The 18507-nt window shown below is 39.0% G+C and overlaps 1 protein-coding gene across 2 annotated transcripts in view; it reads right to left on the reverse strand.

Annotated features, from left to right (window-relative positions):
- nfatc3a (nuclear factor of activated T cells 3a) overlaps positions 1-18507 on the reverse strand; it is a 57639-nt gene that overhangs the window by 19375 nt on the left and 19757 nt on the right. For both annotated transcript variants that reach the window (XM_026172020.1, XM_026172011.1), the window contains exons 3-6: positions 14366-14528; positions 2234-2433; positions 1545-1717; positions 979-1119 (exon numbers count right to left, since the gene is read on the reverse strand). In XM_026172020.1, the coding sequence (XP_026027805.1) occupies positions 979-1119; positions 1545-1717; positions 2234-2433; positions 14366-14528 (677 nt within the window). The remainder of the gene's footprint in view (positions 1-978; positions 1120-1544; positions 1718-2233; positions 2434-14365; positions 14529-18507) is intronic.

Genomic DNA, 18507 nt, shown 5'->3' on the forward strand with positions numbered 1-18507 from the left:
GCTCTTTAGCTTTAGCAGTTCATGTTTGCTGACAGATGACGGACTAAACTAACTGTGGCATGTATCGTACACTTGAGTCTGTAGGTGTTTTTCATGCCATCAACATTACAAAAATCACTTTGCTGCACAAAAATAATTTAAACATTTTAATCGTTTCAATTACAGTGTTTGAGTATATAACGGATGGGTGATTAACAAAACAAACAGTTTGAGGGTGGGGTCCTGCTGCAGTGATTTGATCTTTATTTAAAAATAAAAAAAGAATGATATCAACGCTATAATCTGCCGCAATAACACTTATTGTGGCAGATTATAGCATTGATATTATTCTTTTTTTTTATTTTTAAACAAAGATCAAATCAGTGACAACTGCAACATAAGCACGAATGATGATGTACTAATTGTTTAAGTGTTAATAAAAATTATGTTTAAAATGTTTATTATGTTTAAAAAATACTGCAAGCACAACTAACCAACTCACATAACCTGTTTGGAATTTAACAAATTAGCTTGTTGGAACAAGAAATTCCCTGAGGCTAATATAATGATAGCTGTGAATGTAGCTGAGAAGTGACGCAGAAACATTAACAACACTGTTAAAAGAAGTCAGGAATAATTTTACGCTTTTGTAATATATACTGATTTCTCCCGATATTGTCTTTTTTCGAGAAAACAGAGGTCACGGTCTAGTAACAGCACAGAAAATGTGTAATACAAATGCAGAATAAGCACAAGACCTCTCGCAATAATGCATAAAACGTGGGTTTATATGATCTCACCGGGAAGAATATCCCACTGTAAATGATAGAAGAGTAGGTTTGGTCTGTGACTAAAACTATACAGATCGAAATGACACATTTAATGTTTTACTCATGGTGGCTTGTAAAAAGCATGAAATATTTTTGCACACACATTTGGCACGCATTAATTCTGCAGGGGTGGTTCAAGGCTAAGCTGCTGTGCGAACACAAAACTTACCAGGGCCTTTCTCCAGGAAGATGACCTTAGACTCTGGGAAAAAGTTGGCACCAGTGATGACCATCTCTTCTCCCCCGCTGACCAGACAGCTGGTCAGGCTGGATTTCTCCACCTGGGGTAGTTCCTGAGCTGACCGCTGGGCTGGAAGTGGGATAGAAAGGGTTGAGGAGAGAATGGTTATTTGTTGAGCTGTATTATAAGTGACCTTATGTTATATAAGGTATAACATAAAGATAGAACAGACTGTAGATTTAAAACCTCTCTGAAAGCCTACGTATAAAAGAAGAATTATGTATTATATATTTTTGTAGGTCTTTGTAGCTTTATAGATAACCAGGCTAGAAGGGAAGAGAAAAAACTGAGCACATTTACATTTTTAACAGTTATCAAACATTCTTATCTAAAGTAACCACAGCAGATCAAATCTTAAATTGCTGCAAGCTTGCTAATAAACAAGTGTGTATGTGAGAAGGTTTGTGTGTTTCTATCTTTGTATCTTTTCTGTTCTGGCTTTCTGAATGAATATTTTTATGTGTGTAAGCTGAGTTTAGGAAGCAGACACTCACAACACTCCACAGGAATGGAGGCAGCCTGCAGCGACAGCACCTTCCCATTGGGTTGAGGGATGTGCACTCTGAACACCACGCGGACCCGTGTGTTCTTTCTTCCGATATCCGTCTCCCCCTTCCGCAGCTCAATGTCTGAGTTCCGCAACTTAAGTATGCCAGCACAGTCGATACTGCAGGGTAATGGGAAAATAGTTGGCCCAATACAGCACCACCGGGATAGCAAGCATCTAAGACATATTTAAGTAGTAAAGGCCTAGGAGTGATAAAAACCAACCACAAGCCCAGCAGGGGATTGGCAACAAGAAGCCGGGTTGTAATCGCTCAAACTGTTGAAATTAAAAATGCCTGTGAATATGATTTATTACAAGTGTAAATGACAAAATCCCTTCCCATTAATTCCAATGTAAATGAAACCAGGTCTTATATAAATTAATCATTCTGCTGTTATAGGGATCCTAAATTTATTAATAAAATTAGGTTCTCTGCTCCATGGGAAACACTCAAATTTTCCTTCGGCCCCCGACCCTCCTGTTGGTTTAAATTAAGAAAATCTAAAAAATCCCCTTTTATGATTATACATAGTTGTAATATCTTCCAAAGAGGTTATTTTTCATTGGACATGACTTGCTTCATGGTGGTAAACTCATAACTAAGTAATGCAACCCTGAAGTGGTCTTGACATTTACCTGGCTGACATGTTGTTTTCAGGGAGGAGAGGAATTTCGAGAACTTTGGTACTTGAGACCATAATTTCTTGGCTGGCTGTGGCTACGGTTTTCCCAGTGATCCGGTGCACCTGGTAGAAGGCGTGCGGCCTCAAGTAACGGTCATCTGCTGTTCCAATGAACATCTGCAGGTTGATGGGCTTCTCATTGTAGCCAATTAGCTGACACAGACAGAGACAGAAACACAGAACAAAAACAGACGTTAGTCCTTGGGTTCCAGATGAGAGGTGCTAACAAAAGAATACTCTTCATTTCCACTGCCTTAAGAAGCAACCTTTTCTGGAATTAATCTTATTGACAGGTCCAGGATGTTGTGATATTTCTGGCAGAGCCACTGGAGATTTGTCTAACACTCTGGCCTCCCACCAGTCTGACACTGATGTTTTCAACTAATTGACTTCTAATTTTTTCCCTCTGCATACCCGCTCATCATTGACAAGTAAACCTCATGTACTCAGCTGTTTCAAGACAAAAAAAAATTGTATTTCTACAGTAGTACCACATTAATAATTAATGGTGTACAAATTACCGTAACTGCCAAGATGCTAAATCAAACAAGTTTTAAGAAAAAACATAACCAAAAAATCCGATCTGTGTGATACTAGTTGAGATTTCAAAAAAAGGTTAATACAAATCAATGGCTTTTTGAATGTAGTGGTTGATGAATACCAAACTGGTGAGGGGCAATGCTCTTTGGCTGTCCTTCGAGAGCTAGAGCTCTGGTTTGAACTCAAACAGGTGAGATGTCTGATGAAGTAAAAGTGTTGTAGGTTGGGTAGAGACAAGGGAAAGATGGAAAGGAGAGCAAAACCTTTCCTGCTCATAGGGACAGAAAAAAAAATACACAGACTGCACAATCCCACTACTGTTGTAATGTTGTACTTGGCAGACTCCGTGACGGCAGGATGGCACCCCCCTTTATACGCACTCCCACCATACTGCCTCACAAGTCCACACCTCCAGCTCAGATGGAGGGCAGCCCATTGAGGTTAACAGAAAAGAACAAGGCCTTTCATTGCTGTTTCACCCCAGGAACTGCCAAGCCTCAACCCCACCACAGCTGGCTGTTGAACCCTTCCTCCCTGCAGGTTTGCGTCATACACCGCTGTGTCAATGCCTGGTACAGAGTGTTTGGTGCATTGACAGAGAGAAAGTGGGTGTAGCTTGGGATCTGTCGTATGCTCTTCCAAAAGTAGCTAAAATAAAATGACTGAAATCGGTCACCATCAGGAACAAATGTACCTAAATAAATACCTAAATACCTAAATTTTTAGGCTGACTTTATCTGAAGCCAATTTTAAAACTACATTAGTTCAAAGAAGTATTTCCAGCATTCTTAAAAGGTAAACTGGATCCAGTGGTGAGATCTGTGTTATGGGAATTGTTGTCATTAGATGCATCTTCCTCTCTTTTGCTGTTAATTGCTGCTTCTGAGATTTTCCCCTTTGTGAAAGAAGTCAAGGTATGGCAGTACCTACATTAAATCAAGCAGTGGAAAAACTGAGAAACCCTGAGTGGCAGATACGAGCTATGCAGCCAGACTGCTTGAGGTCTTAATTTTAATTCATTTTTGTGAGCTAAATAAATAAGCTTTTATCTAGAAGGCGTCAATAAAAGGTGGTTTGTTTTTAAAAACAGCCAAACGCTGTTTGTAGCTACTAAACAAAATTAGACTGGTTATTATACATTTCTCTATAATTTCCAGTGTTTCAAGCTGAAACCACACCTTGCTGCAAAGCATTATGGCATGCATCAAGTGCAATGACAGAAAGGGATAAAGTGGCCAAATGTATATTTGGTTAAAAATGTGTTAAAAGTATTGTTTTATGTTACGCAGAATTTAAGGTTTGCTGATGGGTACCAAAGAAATAACTGGCTGCATTTCAAACTGTGGCTTTCAAAAAAACACATACAAACAAAAAACCCCACAAAAAACAGAATTTCCCCTAGGCTTAGCCTGAGTTTTCAGAGCAAAAGCTCCCCGCCCAATGTTATGTTGACACTTCTCCACCACATCCTGCAAATTTGTTTCATTAATGCCCAGTGATGGATTACTTCAGCTGAATGACTAAACAAAAAAGTGATTCACATTGCTGTTGGGTGTGTGTTTTTGCCTGTTCTTAAAGTGTAGACTGTGATTGCAATAAATAAAATATAATCTCAGTGGCACTATTGACACGGTTGATGACCACAGAGGTTAGCTTCCTCCCTTAAAAAATTATAAATTCAAAGAGGGGACCATACATTTTTGCAATCTAACTTCATCATTTAAACTGACAGATACAGTCTTCTCTTTCTCACCATTATCCATGTGAATCTGAATTCAACACAGAACATCTGGCACAAGAGATGTATTCGGAAGGAAGCTGCACCAAGGGCCAACATGAGGCCCCTATAATAACCAGTAATGGGTTCATCTTTAAAAACCACATTAGATCTTAAAAGCCACATCGAAGAACAAACCTTCCAAGTAACGCGCTAACAGGTAATTATGCCCACCAGCTTGAATGGATCCACGGCTATAAATGACACCATTTTTCTGGAGTCATGAAATGTAGAGTCACAGGAATCAACAGTCTGTGGGCTGTGTTGCTTGTTTTATGATCATGCCTGCACAGTGTGGAAGTGATCATAGACAGTGCTTGCACGTGTGATGTGTGTGTGTGTGTGTGTGTGTGTGTGTGTGTGTGTGTGTGTGTGTGTGTGTCTATAAATCAAGACATGTTTATTTGTAGCACCATGTGTGTTCCAGACAGGGTAAAAAGAGTTAAAAGTGTCTGGAAAAATGCATCTGTGAGAGGACAAACAAATGGCAAAAAAATGAAAAGCACAAAAAGCACAGAAAATCTTCTTTCTTTCTTTTTTAAAGTACGGTACAGTATGTGGTTTTTTGTTTTTACTATTAGTGACAATAATACCTGGAGCTGATTTGTTGAGGGTAAACACGTTTAACACTCTGTTAAATAAAGTGGAAACCTTGTTTTTCTGCAACCATGAAACAGAAGGTCTCCTTTTCTCCTTCCATTCATTTAACCCCTTCATCTTGACCTCTTTCACTCTCTTTGTGTACACATGAGGGATTCTATGTGGAGCAGGAGTGTTGACAAATATACAATTAGTAGGCCATGAGTTGTTTTCAAAATCAAATAATAAACTGGCAAAACCTGATAAGAGAGCCAGAAAGAAAAGGCTCACTTCAGCAGTCTCAGTTAATCAACCCCGCAGATGAAACAGAAACATACTACAACACGTGCCAAGCTAGTCTCTGTCATAGTTAGTAAACCAAAATTGCTTTTAGTCTGGCATTTCCTTCACTTGGTTTACTTTGATTAATTTAGATAAGTGAAAAAACAGCAGCTTCACAAAACTGATCTACACGTGTAAGCACACAGAACGAGTACAGCAAACAAGTAGTGAAAGCTGCACAAAGAAAAATATGTCACTGCATTTTTTAAACACCTTATTAACCTTTCAAATCACTGCATTTGTTTGTAGAGCACTACAACGAGGATCAGAAAAAGTAATCTAACTACACTTCAGGTGACCTTTTTACACCTTCAGTTCAGAAACTGGATAAAGCATCACCTGCTAACAACAGGACATGTAAACAAGCGCACATGCCATGGCTGTGATTGTGCCATGGTCTTGGCACAAGACTGCCGACTCCTCTTCTCGGTAGTGGATGTACACGACACATACCCTTGACTTGTTTCACATTCCTGAGTGCCCCATCCTCCACCCCCTATATCCACGGCTGAGTGTGAAATACCACAGGAGGGTGGTCTCTACACTTTCAACTCCTCAGCTTTCTGCCTGTTCACTGAGCCCTGCTGGTCAGTCAGCATGCAACTCAGGCCTGATAGAGATCAGTTCTTATATTAAACCAAAGTGACATTAAAACCCATCACATGACCCCAGGCCAATGTTCACCAGAGCATGTAACTAACTTCTGACTTCTATCTTCTGACCATGGATAGAGTTTGGGATGAACTCCCTCCCCTAAAATAAAACTCCAGGATACAGTTACATACTCAGCTCATACTAAATAAAGTACCACTTATTTTCAGCCTTCATCTGTTCCACTGATCCAGTAATAAGGCTAGAAGCTGAGGGGGAAAAAAACATTGTATCCATATAGAAACATGGCAGATTAAAGGGGAAAAACTTCACCTCATGGGATACGACTGGAGCTGGTGACTCTGTAATGCCATGGAGGTGCACTTTGCTCACATAGTTTGAGTCTGCTTGTGCCACTAAAGGAAAAGGTTACCTCAAATAAGAAATTCAGAGTAATTAACTTTATTTTTTGATGATTTTTTCTTTTTCTTTTTTTTTATCCTGGGGGAAGTGGTCTCTTCTGGGATGTCAATCATGCACAGAGTGTCACTGAATGGTTTCACAAGTTTAAAATTCTGGAAATCATGTGCTAGGACCATTTGCAGTGATCACACACCAATCCAGCTGATTACCTAAAGGCAGGCTAGGAAGGTCCCAGCGTGTTTGTAGTCCGCAGGTGCTACACAGAGCCTAGCAATCCTTGTTCTATGTGTTGTAGCTGAGTATTGTCACCAGAGGGCAGCTTCAAAATTATGTGGAACTGTGCTTATTTCGCTCTTCTTTTGGTTCGTAGTGCACTCCGCTGTCGTTTCCTTTCCTGTTGAGCCCAACTTTTCAAACAAATCAGCATTCTGCATATGCATAGCACAGTCTCTGCATAGCTAAAGACTTACACAAATGGACACCAATAATGTAGTGATCCTTACCCACAATAAGTGTCACTGCAAATATAAATTTTTCCTGAGTAAAGTTTTTCAATCTGGTGGGAGTGGTTCCTTATTCAGGGTGACATTACCTCCCATCGACAGGGCTGATAAAAAGCAGCATTGCGCTTAATTCTGAATCCTGAACATTGTCACGACAAAGTCACTCAATAACTATAAAAATACCAGCACTCACTGACAAGTATATTTCGTCACAGATCAAGACTAAGGTGTGGGTAATCAGCACAATTTGCTAAAAACAATAGCGCCAATATATGTAGAGAAAAGGTCCAAATGGTTATGGCAGATTTTGAAAAGCCAAGTTAGATAGCACTGGTTTATGGGGTCAACGCCTAGGTGCACTGAAGCAGTTCTGATGTTCCAAAACTCCACTAAAGACACATCATATTTTATTTTAATTTACCGTTGATACATAAATAGGCACATCTCTCTTAAGAAACAAACACACAAACAAAAACAAAAAAACAAAAACATTAAAGCTCCTCTTAAGAGCTGTTCTGGACATCAGGAGATCTGATAATGGAACATCAGGGAACAGCACCTGCTCTCAAAAGAAAAACACAGGCTCTCTTCACACACACAGTGCTTTATCTACAACCTGGCATTCATTACATATGTCTTTTACTTATTTTGTCCTCTTCCTTTTTTTCCCTTCACTCTCTTCAAACCCGACATGTTCTTTCATCTCTTTCTTTTACGTTTGTCACCCTCTCTTCTCTATCCTCTTATATCCTCTACCTTCGATCTAGCTCACTGCCGTAACTCGACACTGTCTAACAGCTAGCGCCTGAGTCTGCTAAGTTGTTTCGCTGTGTTGCTCCATTGTTACCATGGTGAGACTCTGTGTGTATGCAGGAGTGTGTGTGTGTAAAGAGTGAGCAGCCACGTCGATGTAAACTACAGCCCTAGAGCGTATACCGGTTGGTGTATGTGTGTCAGACAATGTGTGAATTTAAGTGTACTGACTCTAGTGTAAACTGCGATTCTTGCAAAGTTTTGTCGCGTGTGAGTGTGCGTGTCTGTGTGTAACAGCCTGACCAGCATGCGTGTGCAACAGATGTAAAAATGGGAGAAATGGTGGTCAAGGTCACCAGAGGACCCGTTTTTACTGGCAGTGGTTTCCCTAGTGTGACATGGTGGCACCATGGCTTGGGATCTATGCACACACACACACACACACACACACACACACACACACACACACACACACACACACACACACACAGATCAGCTCACCCAGGCTTGCTGTTTGCCCAGCACACTAGGGAGGGCAGCAAGAGCCAGGGGGCCGGTTAACTGTTTGTTTAAACAAGGTCAATACATGCGCACACTCATGCGCGTTCACACTGTCACACACAGAGAGCGTTTACTGTATACTGCATGAGGGCTGTATATGGCCTTGCTAAGCTGGTCCAAGCGCAATTCTTCTTATTCCTCATTCTAACCTCCCCCCCTTTTACTCTTCGTTATGCACATGCACACACCTCTCTCCTTCTCCTGCTCTCAGCAACTGTTTTCTTTCTGTGCTTTAAGCCTGATTACAACAAATGAGAGCCAAGCTTCTGACATGTTTACATCAAATACAACCCTGAGGCAAAACAACACTAGCTCCAGCCAATTCACACAGTGCAACCCGCATGGCTCTGCATTATTGTTTGTGTGTCTCTTCACTGTACCCCAGTCTATTCAGAATCAAAGGAAGAGACATAGCGGCACAAAAAATTACAAAAATACATGAAAGAAACTGAGGCTGATAAAATAAGAAGGGGCTAGAGACGCCGTAGAGACAGACAGTAATGGAGTTATGGACAAGCGTTCAAGCACTAGGACCAAATCATTTAATGCATCCAAGCTGGTAGAAATATATGGTCGTCTCAAACAACTTTTGTCATATTCTGTTTCAAATGCTTGTTACCAGACACCATAGCCTCATTTAGATTCTTTAACTATAGTAACAGATTAAAGATGGAGATAATAAATTTTGATATTTGATTTTTTTTTTTTCCCATGCACGCCGTAAAAATACAGGATAGTCCTGTTGTGTTTATGCACTTTTTTTTGGGGGGGGGGGCTTCACTTGCTCCACATCTGTTGTGTCTGCCTCCACCTATCTGTAGCCTAGTCAGTAATACCAGAGGGGTCCTTATATTTGTCTGGGTGTTGTAGCACTCAAATAAGCTGGTTAAATACGCACAAGGATACCTCAGCCTTCAGCCAGCCAGAGAGGCTTTGGACTTATATGTCTCCTAGCAACAGGTGTACTGATTAAGGTCTGCAGCTAGCCCCAGAGGAATGACTAAAACAGCCAGTCACAGATGTAGCCACATCCTACAATGAAAAGTTATATTAAGACAGTCAGATGGTCCCTATTGTATCTTGTTGAGAGCAGTTTCGGGATATCTTTTTAATACAACATTGCTACTAGAGCAGGGCGATATGGCCAAAAATATTTATCACGATATATATTTGAAAATTTGCGATAACGATATAACCGACGATATAATTGATGCGAGACAAAATACAACTCCACAACATTACTAGCGCAAAAAGACAACCTTCCATTTATTTTCACTTAAACAAGAAGCTGGTTTTTATGTACATTAAAGCTTTATAAAAATGTAACAGTGCAAATGCAAATTCCTTGCTGAAAGTTTAACCAAAAGGCATTTCCAGTAGAAATGGGCTGACATATCCTGAGCATAACCATGTATAATATCCACTGAAGTTAAAAAGAGGTGCTTTGCAACATTAAACTGCAGTGTGCAGTGTTGAATTTAAGCTTATATCCTGTCTGCTAGGACAAAAGGATTATATTTCCATTTTGTTATTTTGTTACTGTCACCCATTAGAAAGTTTACATATTTTGCTGGAAACTAGATTGAGATGGTAGGATTTACCAAATTCCTGCTTTATGGATTAAAAGCTTGAATTGCTACTACAAAGCTATAGTTGGTCAACTATATAATTAGCCACAAGTATCAGTCTTTGCATAAGAATAGGTAACATTCCTCAGATTCTATGGAGCTATAAATCATGTCTATCATAATAACTCAATGTAAAAAGTAATTCTTTCTTTGTCTGGCTACCATGCATGCAGACAGAAAACCAAGGCTTCAAGACCCCTTTCCCCCCTCAAAAGATCAGTGATAACCAGCAGATCAAAACCATAACCCTAAATTTTACATATATTAACAAACCAAGATCATGTCAAATTTGCAACCAATCATGGTCTCATGTTTTATTTAGTAAGCAAGAGTTAGATGAATTACATATAATGCTCCCTCACACTTAAGTGAGGCAACAGGATCTCCCCAGTGGTTATTCTGATCAGTTTCTTCTGTGGTTATGGTTCTTAAGAGGCGCTATATCCTGTGTGTGGGGCTCATTACTCCAGGTTTTAAAATAAATGACCTAAAACCACTTCTTATCTTGCCCATTCATTCATTCATTTCCAATGACTAAGTGACTAAATAGAAACACGCTAACATATCAAAATTAAGTTGTTAAATAGGTTTTATGAAAAACATATTTCAAACTTGCAAACACAGCAGTAACACAAAAATAAAGATGAGAGTAGCCTTCATAACTCTGTTGGGACTCCTATTGAAAGATAAACAACCAACTAAGTGAATAATTGGCAGAACACAAAAAGCTAGTAGATGCCTAAATGACATAACAGAGAGATTTGCAAGAGTGTGCCCCCTATGTACTGAAGGCTGTTCTCACACTAGATGCCTGGGTCTGAGTCCACTGTTTTCTTCATTTTATCCACCCTCTTTCTTTCTCTCTCCATTCATACTGATCATTATACAATAAAGCCAATAACCCCAAAAGCCAAAAAGCAAAAAGAAATAAAAAAAAAACAAAAAAACATTACAACTGCTAAAAGAGAGGCCAGAAAAATAGGCCTTTCTCTCAGACATCTGTAAGTATACAGACCCAGAAGAACTGAAGACACTGATATAAGAACACACAAAGACAAAGAAGGTATATGATAACCTACTCTGCTGCTCCTAATACTGCAACAGAGTAAGGCAAACATATTTAATCCTTTAAACTGCACCAGCTCCACATTGTTTTTTCTGTTGACACAGCAGTTCTGTGGTGCACTGATTTGTGCAACAGTGCAATCACAAAGGGAAGTCATTAACATGGCCAGATGGCAGCTATGGCATCATCTGGTGACATCACACTACAAGACTCTAAAAGAGTAAAAGGACTCACAAAGTGCAGATGATATATAATCTACAGAAAGGACAACTGTAGGGGTTTCATAGTATTTATCTTTGAAGAAGAGCTTGCACTGACTATAGAGCAGGAAATAGTAACGAAAAGAAGACGGGTTTTTAATGTCTGCAGGATTTGAAATACATAAAAAAACAAAAACACAAACTCTATATATAAATCTAAATCTATTCAAACTCTTTGGCAGAGAAGATGCAGTCAAACATGGCGAACCCTGTGACATTCTGCCTTCAGGGAACAACTTCACACAAATAGTGCACCTGGAAAATATGCTATATACAAATGTTCTGATTCCTCATGTTCAGTATATACTGAATCTGTTGTATGGGATTTCCTCCAATAAGAATGCATGTTTCCTGTATTTGCCATTTATGCTTTTATTTAACTTATGTATGCCCTTATATCCAGCATCTTATTGTGTGTTCTCAAAACAATAACACAAAGCACAAAGTGTGTGTGTTTGTGGTTTTGGTTTTCGAAGTAAATGTGTTTCTGTAAAAACAACAATGACATGACAGTGTAAGAAATGACCTTTCAAATAAGGTGTTTTTTTGCACAGTGAATTCAAAGACGCTAAAGAGACTAAACAGTAGAGCAGTGCATGTTTGGTAAACAAAGACTGACTGTTAGACCTGCTAGACAAGTGCTTTCTGTCCTCATAGTAGTGCAAGACAATGGTTAATTGCTTGTCAAGTGTATTTAATGTCTACACTCACATACGGGTTGTGTACGTGAAATAATTGTTATTAATATTAAAAGAAGTGACTTGTTCAAAGTTGAATACAAGTAATGAATGTTGAGGCATGAAAACCATTAACTTTAAAAACTGCTAATGCATTAAACATTTTGAAAGAATATGTGTATTTGTTGAATAGAGATCTCTGTAAGGACTTCTTTAGTTTCATGTCACAATTAATGTATATTCAAACAGGTAAACGAATAAATGACTCACTCGCACATTCTTCTCACTTGTACAATCGATTCACCCACACATTTTCTCTCTGTGCATGCAGCTCCACACCATTGCTGTTATCTGTGCCTTTCCCTCACTGTCTCTGCTTATCCTCTCTGTGACAGTGCATTATTGTTTGTAAATCTGATGATGAAAGTGTGTTCTAGCAGAAACACATTTGATTTTCATTTTCATCACTGGTAGTGGCAGCTTACTGCTACTGAATACAAACAGTAACGGCATGCTGAGAAAGATTTAGCAGCAATCTGTGAAGATCAAAGAATTATTCTGAAGGAGATTTATTGTATGGCAATTTATCAAGTAAGTACAGTAAGTACAAACCAGATTCCTGCTGGGTTTGGAAATGACTTTTAAGTTGCCTTCTCTGACCTGAGATATATATATTCTCTAGTCACTAACTACTGCAAAGCAAGTACTGTAAGTTATCAATTCCCTTTAGGAATGAGAAATGAGGGCAAGCGTGGCAAATGCTTGGTTGAAAAAATTTGATAGCTAAATTATGCATCGTCACATATGGCTGTACTGAATCTCAGTCTAACTGAGGTAGAAATGGTTAATGATTGGCCTGAAGGGAGCCTGCATGACTGAATGTATAAGGACATAGACTGTTTCTAAAGCAACAAATGGCAGTGGTCTGCATGCCCTTGTTTTGTGAGGTGTATTTTTGTTTGGGCACACTGCTTATTCGTAGCGGCCATGGTTCAGGGGATTGGAAGCACATCTGTAACCGGAAGGTTGCCGGTTCGATCCCCTAGCTCTTTCTGTCCTGGTCGTTGTGTCCTTGGGCAAGACACTTTACCCTACCGCCTACTGGTGTTGGCCAGAGGGGCCGATGGCACGATATGGCAGCCTCGCTTCTGTCAGTCTGCCCCAGGGCAGCTGTGGCTACAACTGTGGTTTGCCTGCACCAGTGTGTGAATGTGAGAGTGAATGAATAGTGGAATTGTAAAGCGCTTTGGATGCCTAGAAAAGCGCTATATAAATGCAATCCATTATCATTCAGTACCACAGTCCAAAAAGAAAATGATGTACGTGGCACTGAAGCACAAACTAGTAAAAGCAATCCCATCTGGATGACTGGACTACCAACCAATCTATCAGTCTGATCTCAGTCATTGTTAGGTTACGCAACAATGATTATGGCCAAGCATTAGACCCTTTATTAATCACATACAAAGAAAGCTTGTCACTGGGACCTTAAAATATTAATGAGAATCTTCCTCTCTCTCTGAGTCAAAAGCACACCATAGCTCTATGCTGGCTCACCGACTCTCTCACATGTGCTATCAAATGACAGACCAGCTGACCAGGCTACAGTGACAGCTCTTGTCTTCTTGCTTCAACAAACTGATTGACAGTCTTCTCGCGGGACAGTCCGTGTGACAATCTACTCATCCAAACATGTAAACTGACACCCTGAATCCAGTGTCTGTTCCCTACAACCAGCAGATGTTTGAGGTGCAAGCCTGAACACTTACGTTTTTTATAGTCAAATAACATACAACGATTCTAGTACATAATAGGCAGGTGCTGAGATCTTTGGGAAAGCAATGAATGATCCCATTTTTCACCAACTCCCTGATGTGTCAGGTTTATATTATTAGAGAGTATTTGAATTTTTAGCCAGAGTGTTGATCCTTGCACAAGCTATGTGGAAAATATATATTTCTTTCAGCAGAGGAAAATTCCCACCAACTGCTGAATTTAGAAAGTTGGGTTCAGCCTTTTTTTCCATTTCATGTTTATTTTCAATCATGTAGGCTTCACGAGTTGACATCTAGACTGTGGTTGGTACAGTGGGAACTAGATAATGTAAAGTATAAGTTTAGGAATGCATGGCAAGCATTGTGTTAACAATAAATCAGTCCTGAGCTACGGGAATTTAATACTCAGGCAAAGGCATTATTTCTTGTATTTTGCTCAGCTTATGCTCTGTAAAAGTCATTTTGGCTTTTTTGCCACAAGATCTCAGTACAAAAAAAGGAAAACTGGGAGAAAAAAAAAAAAAAAAACAATCAACACACACACCACTAAGCTTTTTAGTAGTAAATATCTTTATAAAATTTCTTAACGTTGAGTAGCAGGAAGAGTTACCTTTACAACTGGATGGCCACCGGATGCTGCTTTGATGGCCCCTCGGCTGCCTTCAGTCTCATAGTGTGCTCTGTGGTGGGCTTTGGGTTGTACCTCTATCTTCAGTTCATACTGGCCAAACTGGCTTGGCAGCGGCCAATCTAGAGGAGGCAGTGAAGAGGTCCTGAGGAGGAAAGGGAATACCACGAGCATGCACATGCACACCCACACAGAGAGACAGAGACATGAAAGCTTTGGTAAGAGTTGTGTTGTTCAAAATATCCAAAAGCTTAAGCCTTAAGAGGGCACGGTCTTATTATGTTATTTAAATGTAGATAAATCATTTTAACAGTCATAAAAGGTCAAGCAGCACAATCTAAAAGGTAATGACTGATGACAGCAATCTGTCTTAAAGATGCCTTTAAACATTCAAAGGCTGAAAAAGTGGTAATCCCCTTTCATGGGCTGAAATGGTGCAACAGGTACAAAATGGGGGTATAAAATGCAGTGTGCTTAGCCCCATCAGACAGTGAATCACTGGAATACCCACATGTATGAATCCTGTTCTTAAACGTAACACTTGTTATAGGTCAAGTTAAGCCTTAAACGGTGAATCATTTCCTAAGAGGGACTTTTTTTGTCTGAGTCTTTACTCGTTTACTGTGTGGGTCAGTGAATAGGTGGTAGGACAAGAGTGTGTGTCAGACGGTGCATATTAATCTGTGTGTGGGTCTGTGTGCATACTGTAGAAGTATATATTTTATGTGCTGCAAACTGCATGGGCTAGCATTGTGTGTGCTTTTCCTCGGGGCCTCTTTTTGTTATCTGTGTAGGCCACAATCATATTTGAACAGCTGCACTCGAAAACAAAACACTCAATGGCCTTCTCCACAGAGAAACTAGGTCTCTCCACTTGAGTGCATTACAGCAGTTTATCCCCAAAACATTTTGTAAACACTATGAGCCATTAATATCAACAAAGCCATGGCCTATTCATTAATTTTATTTTATTTGTCTATTACTGCACGTATTGTTTTTGATTATTATTTATTTCAATATTTTTAAGAACATTAAATAAAAATAACGACTTGAGAGTAGAGAGCCACGTTCCCAAACACATTTTGACATATGGACAAAAAACCCGATCATTTTTGTCTTGAATTGGTGCAAGCCACACTTCAATCCATTGCCACACCTTGAACTGTTCGTGTGTCATGTTATTTTTTCTTTCACTAGTACAACACACGTATTCGGATGCATGTGAATACATGCAGCTGTGCATTAAAGGACTGAATCCATTATTGTCTCAGTACTTTAGACAATTATAGGTGTAAGTTTTATATATGATCTGTGCCCGAGTACTGACCACTGTAAGCTCTTTGTGCAGTGCCCTATTTTAGAAGGTGCAGCCTTCGAGCATCAAAATTTACTCTAAACGGTATGACAGAATTTTGACAGCCCAAATAATTTCAGAGGAAAGTTTGTAAAGTTTTAGCCAGTATAGCCGACTCACTTTTCCATTTTGAGAGGCCTCTTACGAGCAGTCTGATCAAACTGAATTAAGGACATGTGAGTCAGGCTTTCAGTGGAGCCGTTTCACTTCTTAAACTACCAAACAACATAAAACCACAAGGAATACTTATTTTTAGAATGAAAAGGCAAGTCTCGGATATTATATAAATGTTTTTTTCCAGCTAACCGAAGCTTTTGATTTCACACCAACTAGCTATACTATACAGGTTCTCCTACCACTTTAAAATGTAACTTCTTACACAAAGATGTGCCAATCATATGTATGGTGCAATGTTGCACATGGAAATACTCTGACACTTTCAGCAATGCTTGATTTTGTTTACTTATTTTTCTTTCTCCTTCCTCCCTGTCTTTCTATAGGTTATTTTGTCTTGGTGCCATTATAAATTTAAAAAAATAAACAAATAAATTGTAGCACTATGTAAATTCCAAAATCATCAGTTTGCCAATCTCAGTAATTTAACTTTTCAAACTAGAATTTGACTGAGAGCATGGAACAATATCGAAGCTCCCACACAATGTAACAGACGCATCCCAACCCTTATGTTTTCCTCCTAGTAGCCATGACATAACCACCGACGTAGTGTGGGTTTGCATGGCTGCTATGGTGACAGGAGCAGAAGAGGACAGAGGAAATATGAGCTTGTGACGAGGCAGGGCAGTGGCCTCTGTTCTGACATAGCATAACCTTTCTCAAATGTCTAAGCCATAGTGTAGGTGCTCCTCACCCAATAACATTCCCACAACCTAGTCTTCACTATAGCCTCCATGGTCCCACTTTCATCCTTTCCATATAATGAGGTATTCTTGCCATCCACACAAGCTGCAAAAATTGCAAGGTCTAATAACATTTTATTTGCAAGTTCTTACTTTAATTCAGCACATCTTAATGGGCTTGTCCACTATTTAGCAGCAAGTATAAAATGCATGATCTTCAAACAATAATGCCATTTCCGCTGATCCCTTAATTTAAAAAAATAAATAAATAAATAATGTGAGAGTTCCATTACTCTTTTTCATATTTGTCCTTTGTTACTTTCACTTTTTGTTAAAAAAAAAAATCTAATCTAAGCTAGTGCTGTTGCTGTTTACTGGGAGGAGCTGCACACAAAACATTTATCACTAAGTAAAATGGACCTTTTGCTTAAAATAAAGCTTACGTTACAAATGACATCAATTTGTCACTGCAGACAGCTCAGGAAGTAGAGCATGACAAAATTCTTTGTAAGAGCAAGTGTCAACTCCCCGCTAATTTTTCATTCCATGTGGGACATCTGTTCAAAACACTGCTACTGACCGAGATGTTTATGTATGCAAGCAACTTAACATGAGTATTGCAAAACACAAACAGTGAGAAGTTTCATCTGAAGTTTCTGTGTATGCCAATATCTATCTGCCAGCATCTACTAGCTTAAATAAGAAAGGCATGGTTAAAAAAAAAATGCTTGAAGTTAATTCATTTAAACAATCAAATCTCTGTTTCTGATTAGAGTTTTTACTTCTGACTATATATATAACCAAACTAAAATCTTAACTTTGATTAGGCAAAAACTTCAAGTGTTAAGGCAGAACACAAAAGAACTGGGAAAATGCTTTTTTCACGTCCAAAGAAATAAAAACAACAAACAAAAACAAAACAAAACTACCTCTATACCACTACCTCCATGGATGGACTTTATACTGACAATGTTTTATATTGCTAATGAGTTTTCATTTTTATTGCCCAGTTCTAATTGAAATCTTTCTTTTAACTTTTAAATTGACCATAAAGTCTTCAATCATGAAGGCTAATGACATGTGTGACTAGCAACCAGCCATTTGTTGACAACTGCTGCTGCCCTCGCTACTCGGTGCCAGAAATCCCAGTTGGTTAAATGTACATTCTTATTTTATTAACTTACAACTGTAGTACAAAGTGGTACAAAGATATTAAAGTGCTACTGGCTATTACCCGGGGCTGCAATTCTGACAGACGGCTATGTCTCAGTCTATCCTCCTGCAAATTCAAGTTGTAAACAAGCGAGTGGGAAAGTAAACCGAATATAAACCGAAGTGATATTCTGCACCAGTTTGTATACACTAGCGTGAATGAAATCAAGGGTACTGCTGCTAAGACTGCTAAGGTTAGCCAAACTCTACGAACTAATCTGATACTGTGTGTATTTGCGAGATTATACACGGCACAAAGTGCAGCACATTTTAGTGACATTTAAAACCTTGATCCTTGATAAAGACAGAGCCTGTGACAGGACAATTAACTAACAGAACAAAATGTAAATTTTGACAAAAAATCAACAGGAACTAAAGTTAATTTTTTGCTTCAAGGCATTTTTAAAAGTCTTTTTTTCTAGATTTTCTCCCAAGTAAGAGTTGTATGTGCATTTATACACGTAACACAGAGATAGCCAATAATTACATATAATAAATTATCCCAAGCATGTGCCAATCAGGATCTAAAAGCAAATCGCTCTGTTTACTTTACTTCAGACTTTTGTTTAGTAACTGTCTGATCTGTTTACCAAAGTTTACAAAAATCTGCATGGAAACATTTTCATCACTACTTAAATAACTAGCATATCAATTACCAAACTATATCCCCACCCGTTAATAAGAATCTGACATGTTAACTC

Source organism: Astatotilapia calliptera, chromosome 1 (assembly GCF_900246225.1).
Source record: "Astatotilapia calliptera chromosome 1, fAstCal1.2, whole genome shotgun sequence".
Classification (NCBI taxonomy): domain Eukaryota; kingdom Metazoa; phylum Chordata; class Actinopteri; order Cichliformes; family Cichlidae; genus Astatotilapia; species Astatotilapia calliptera.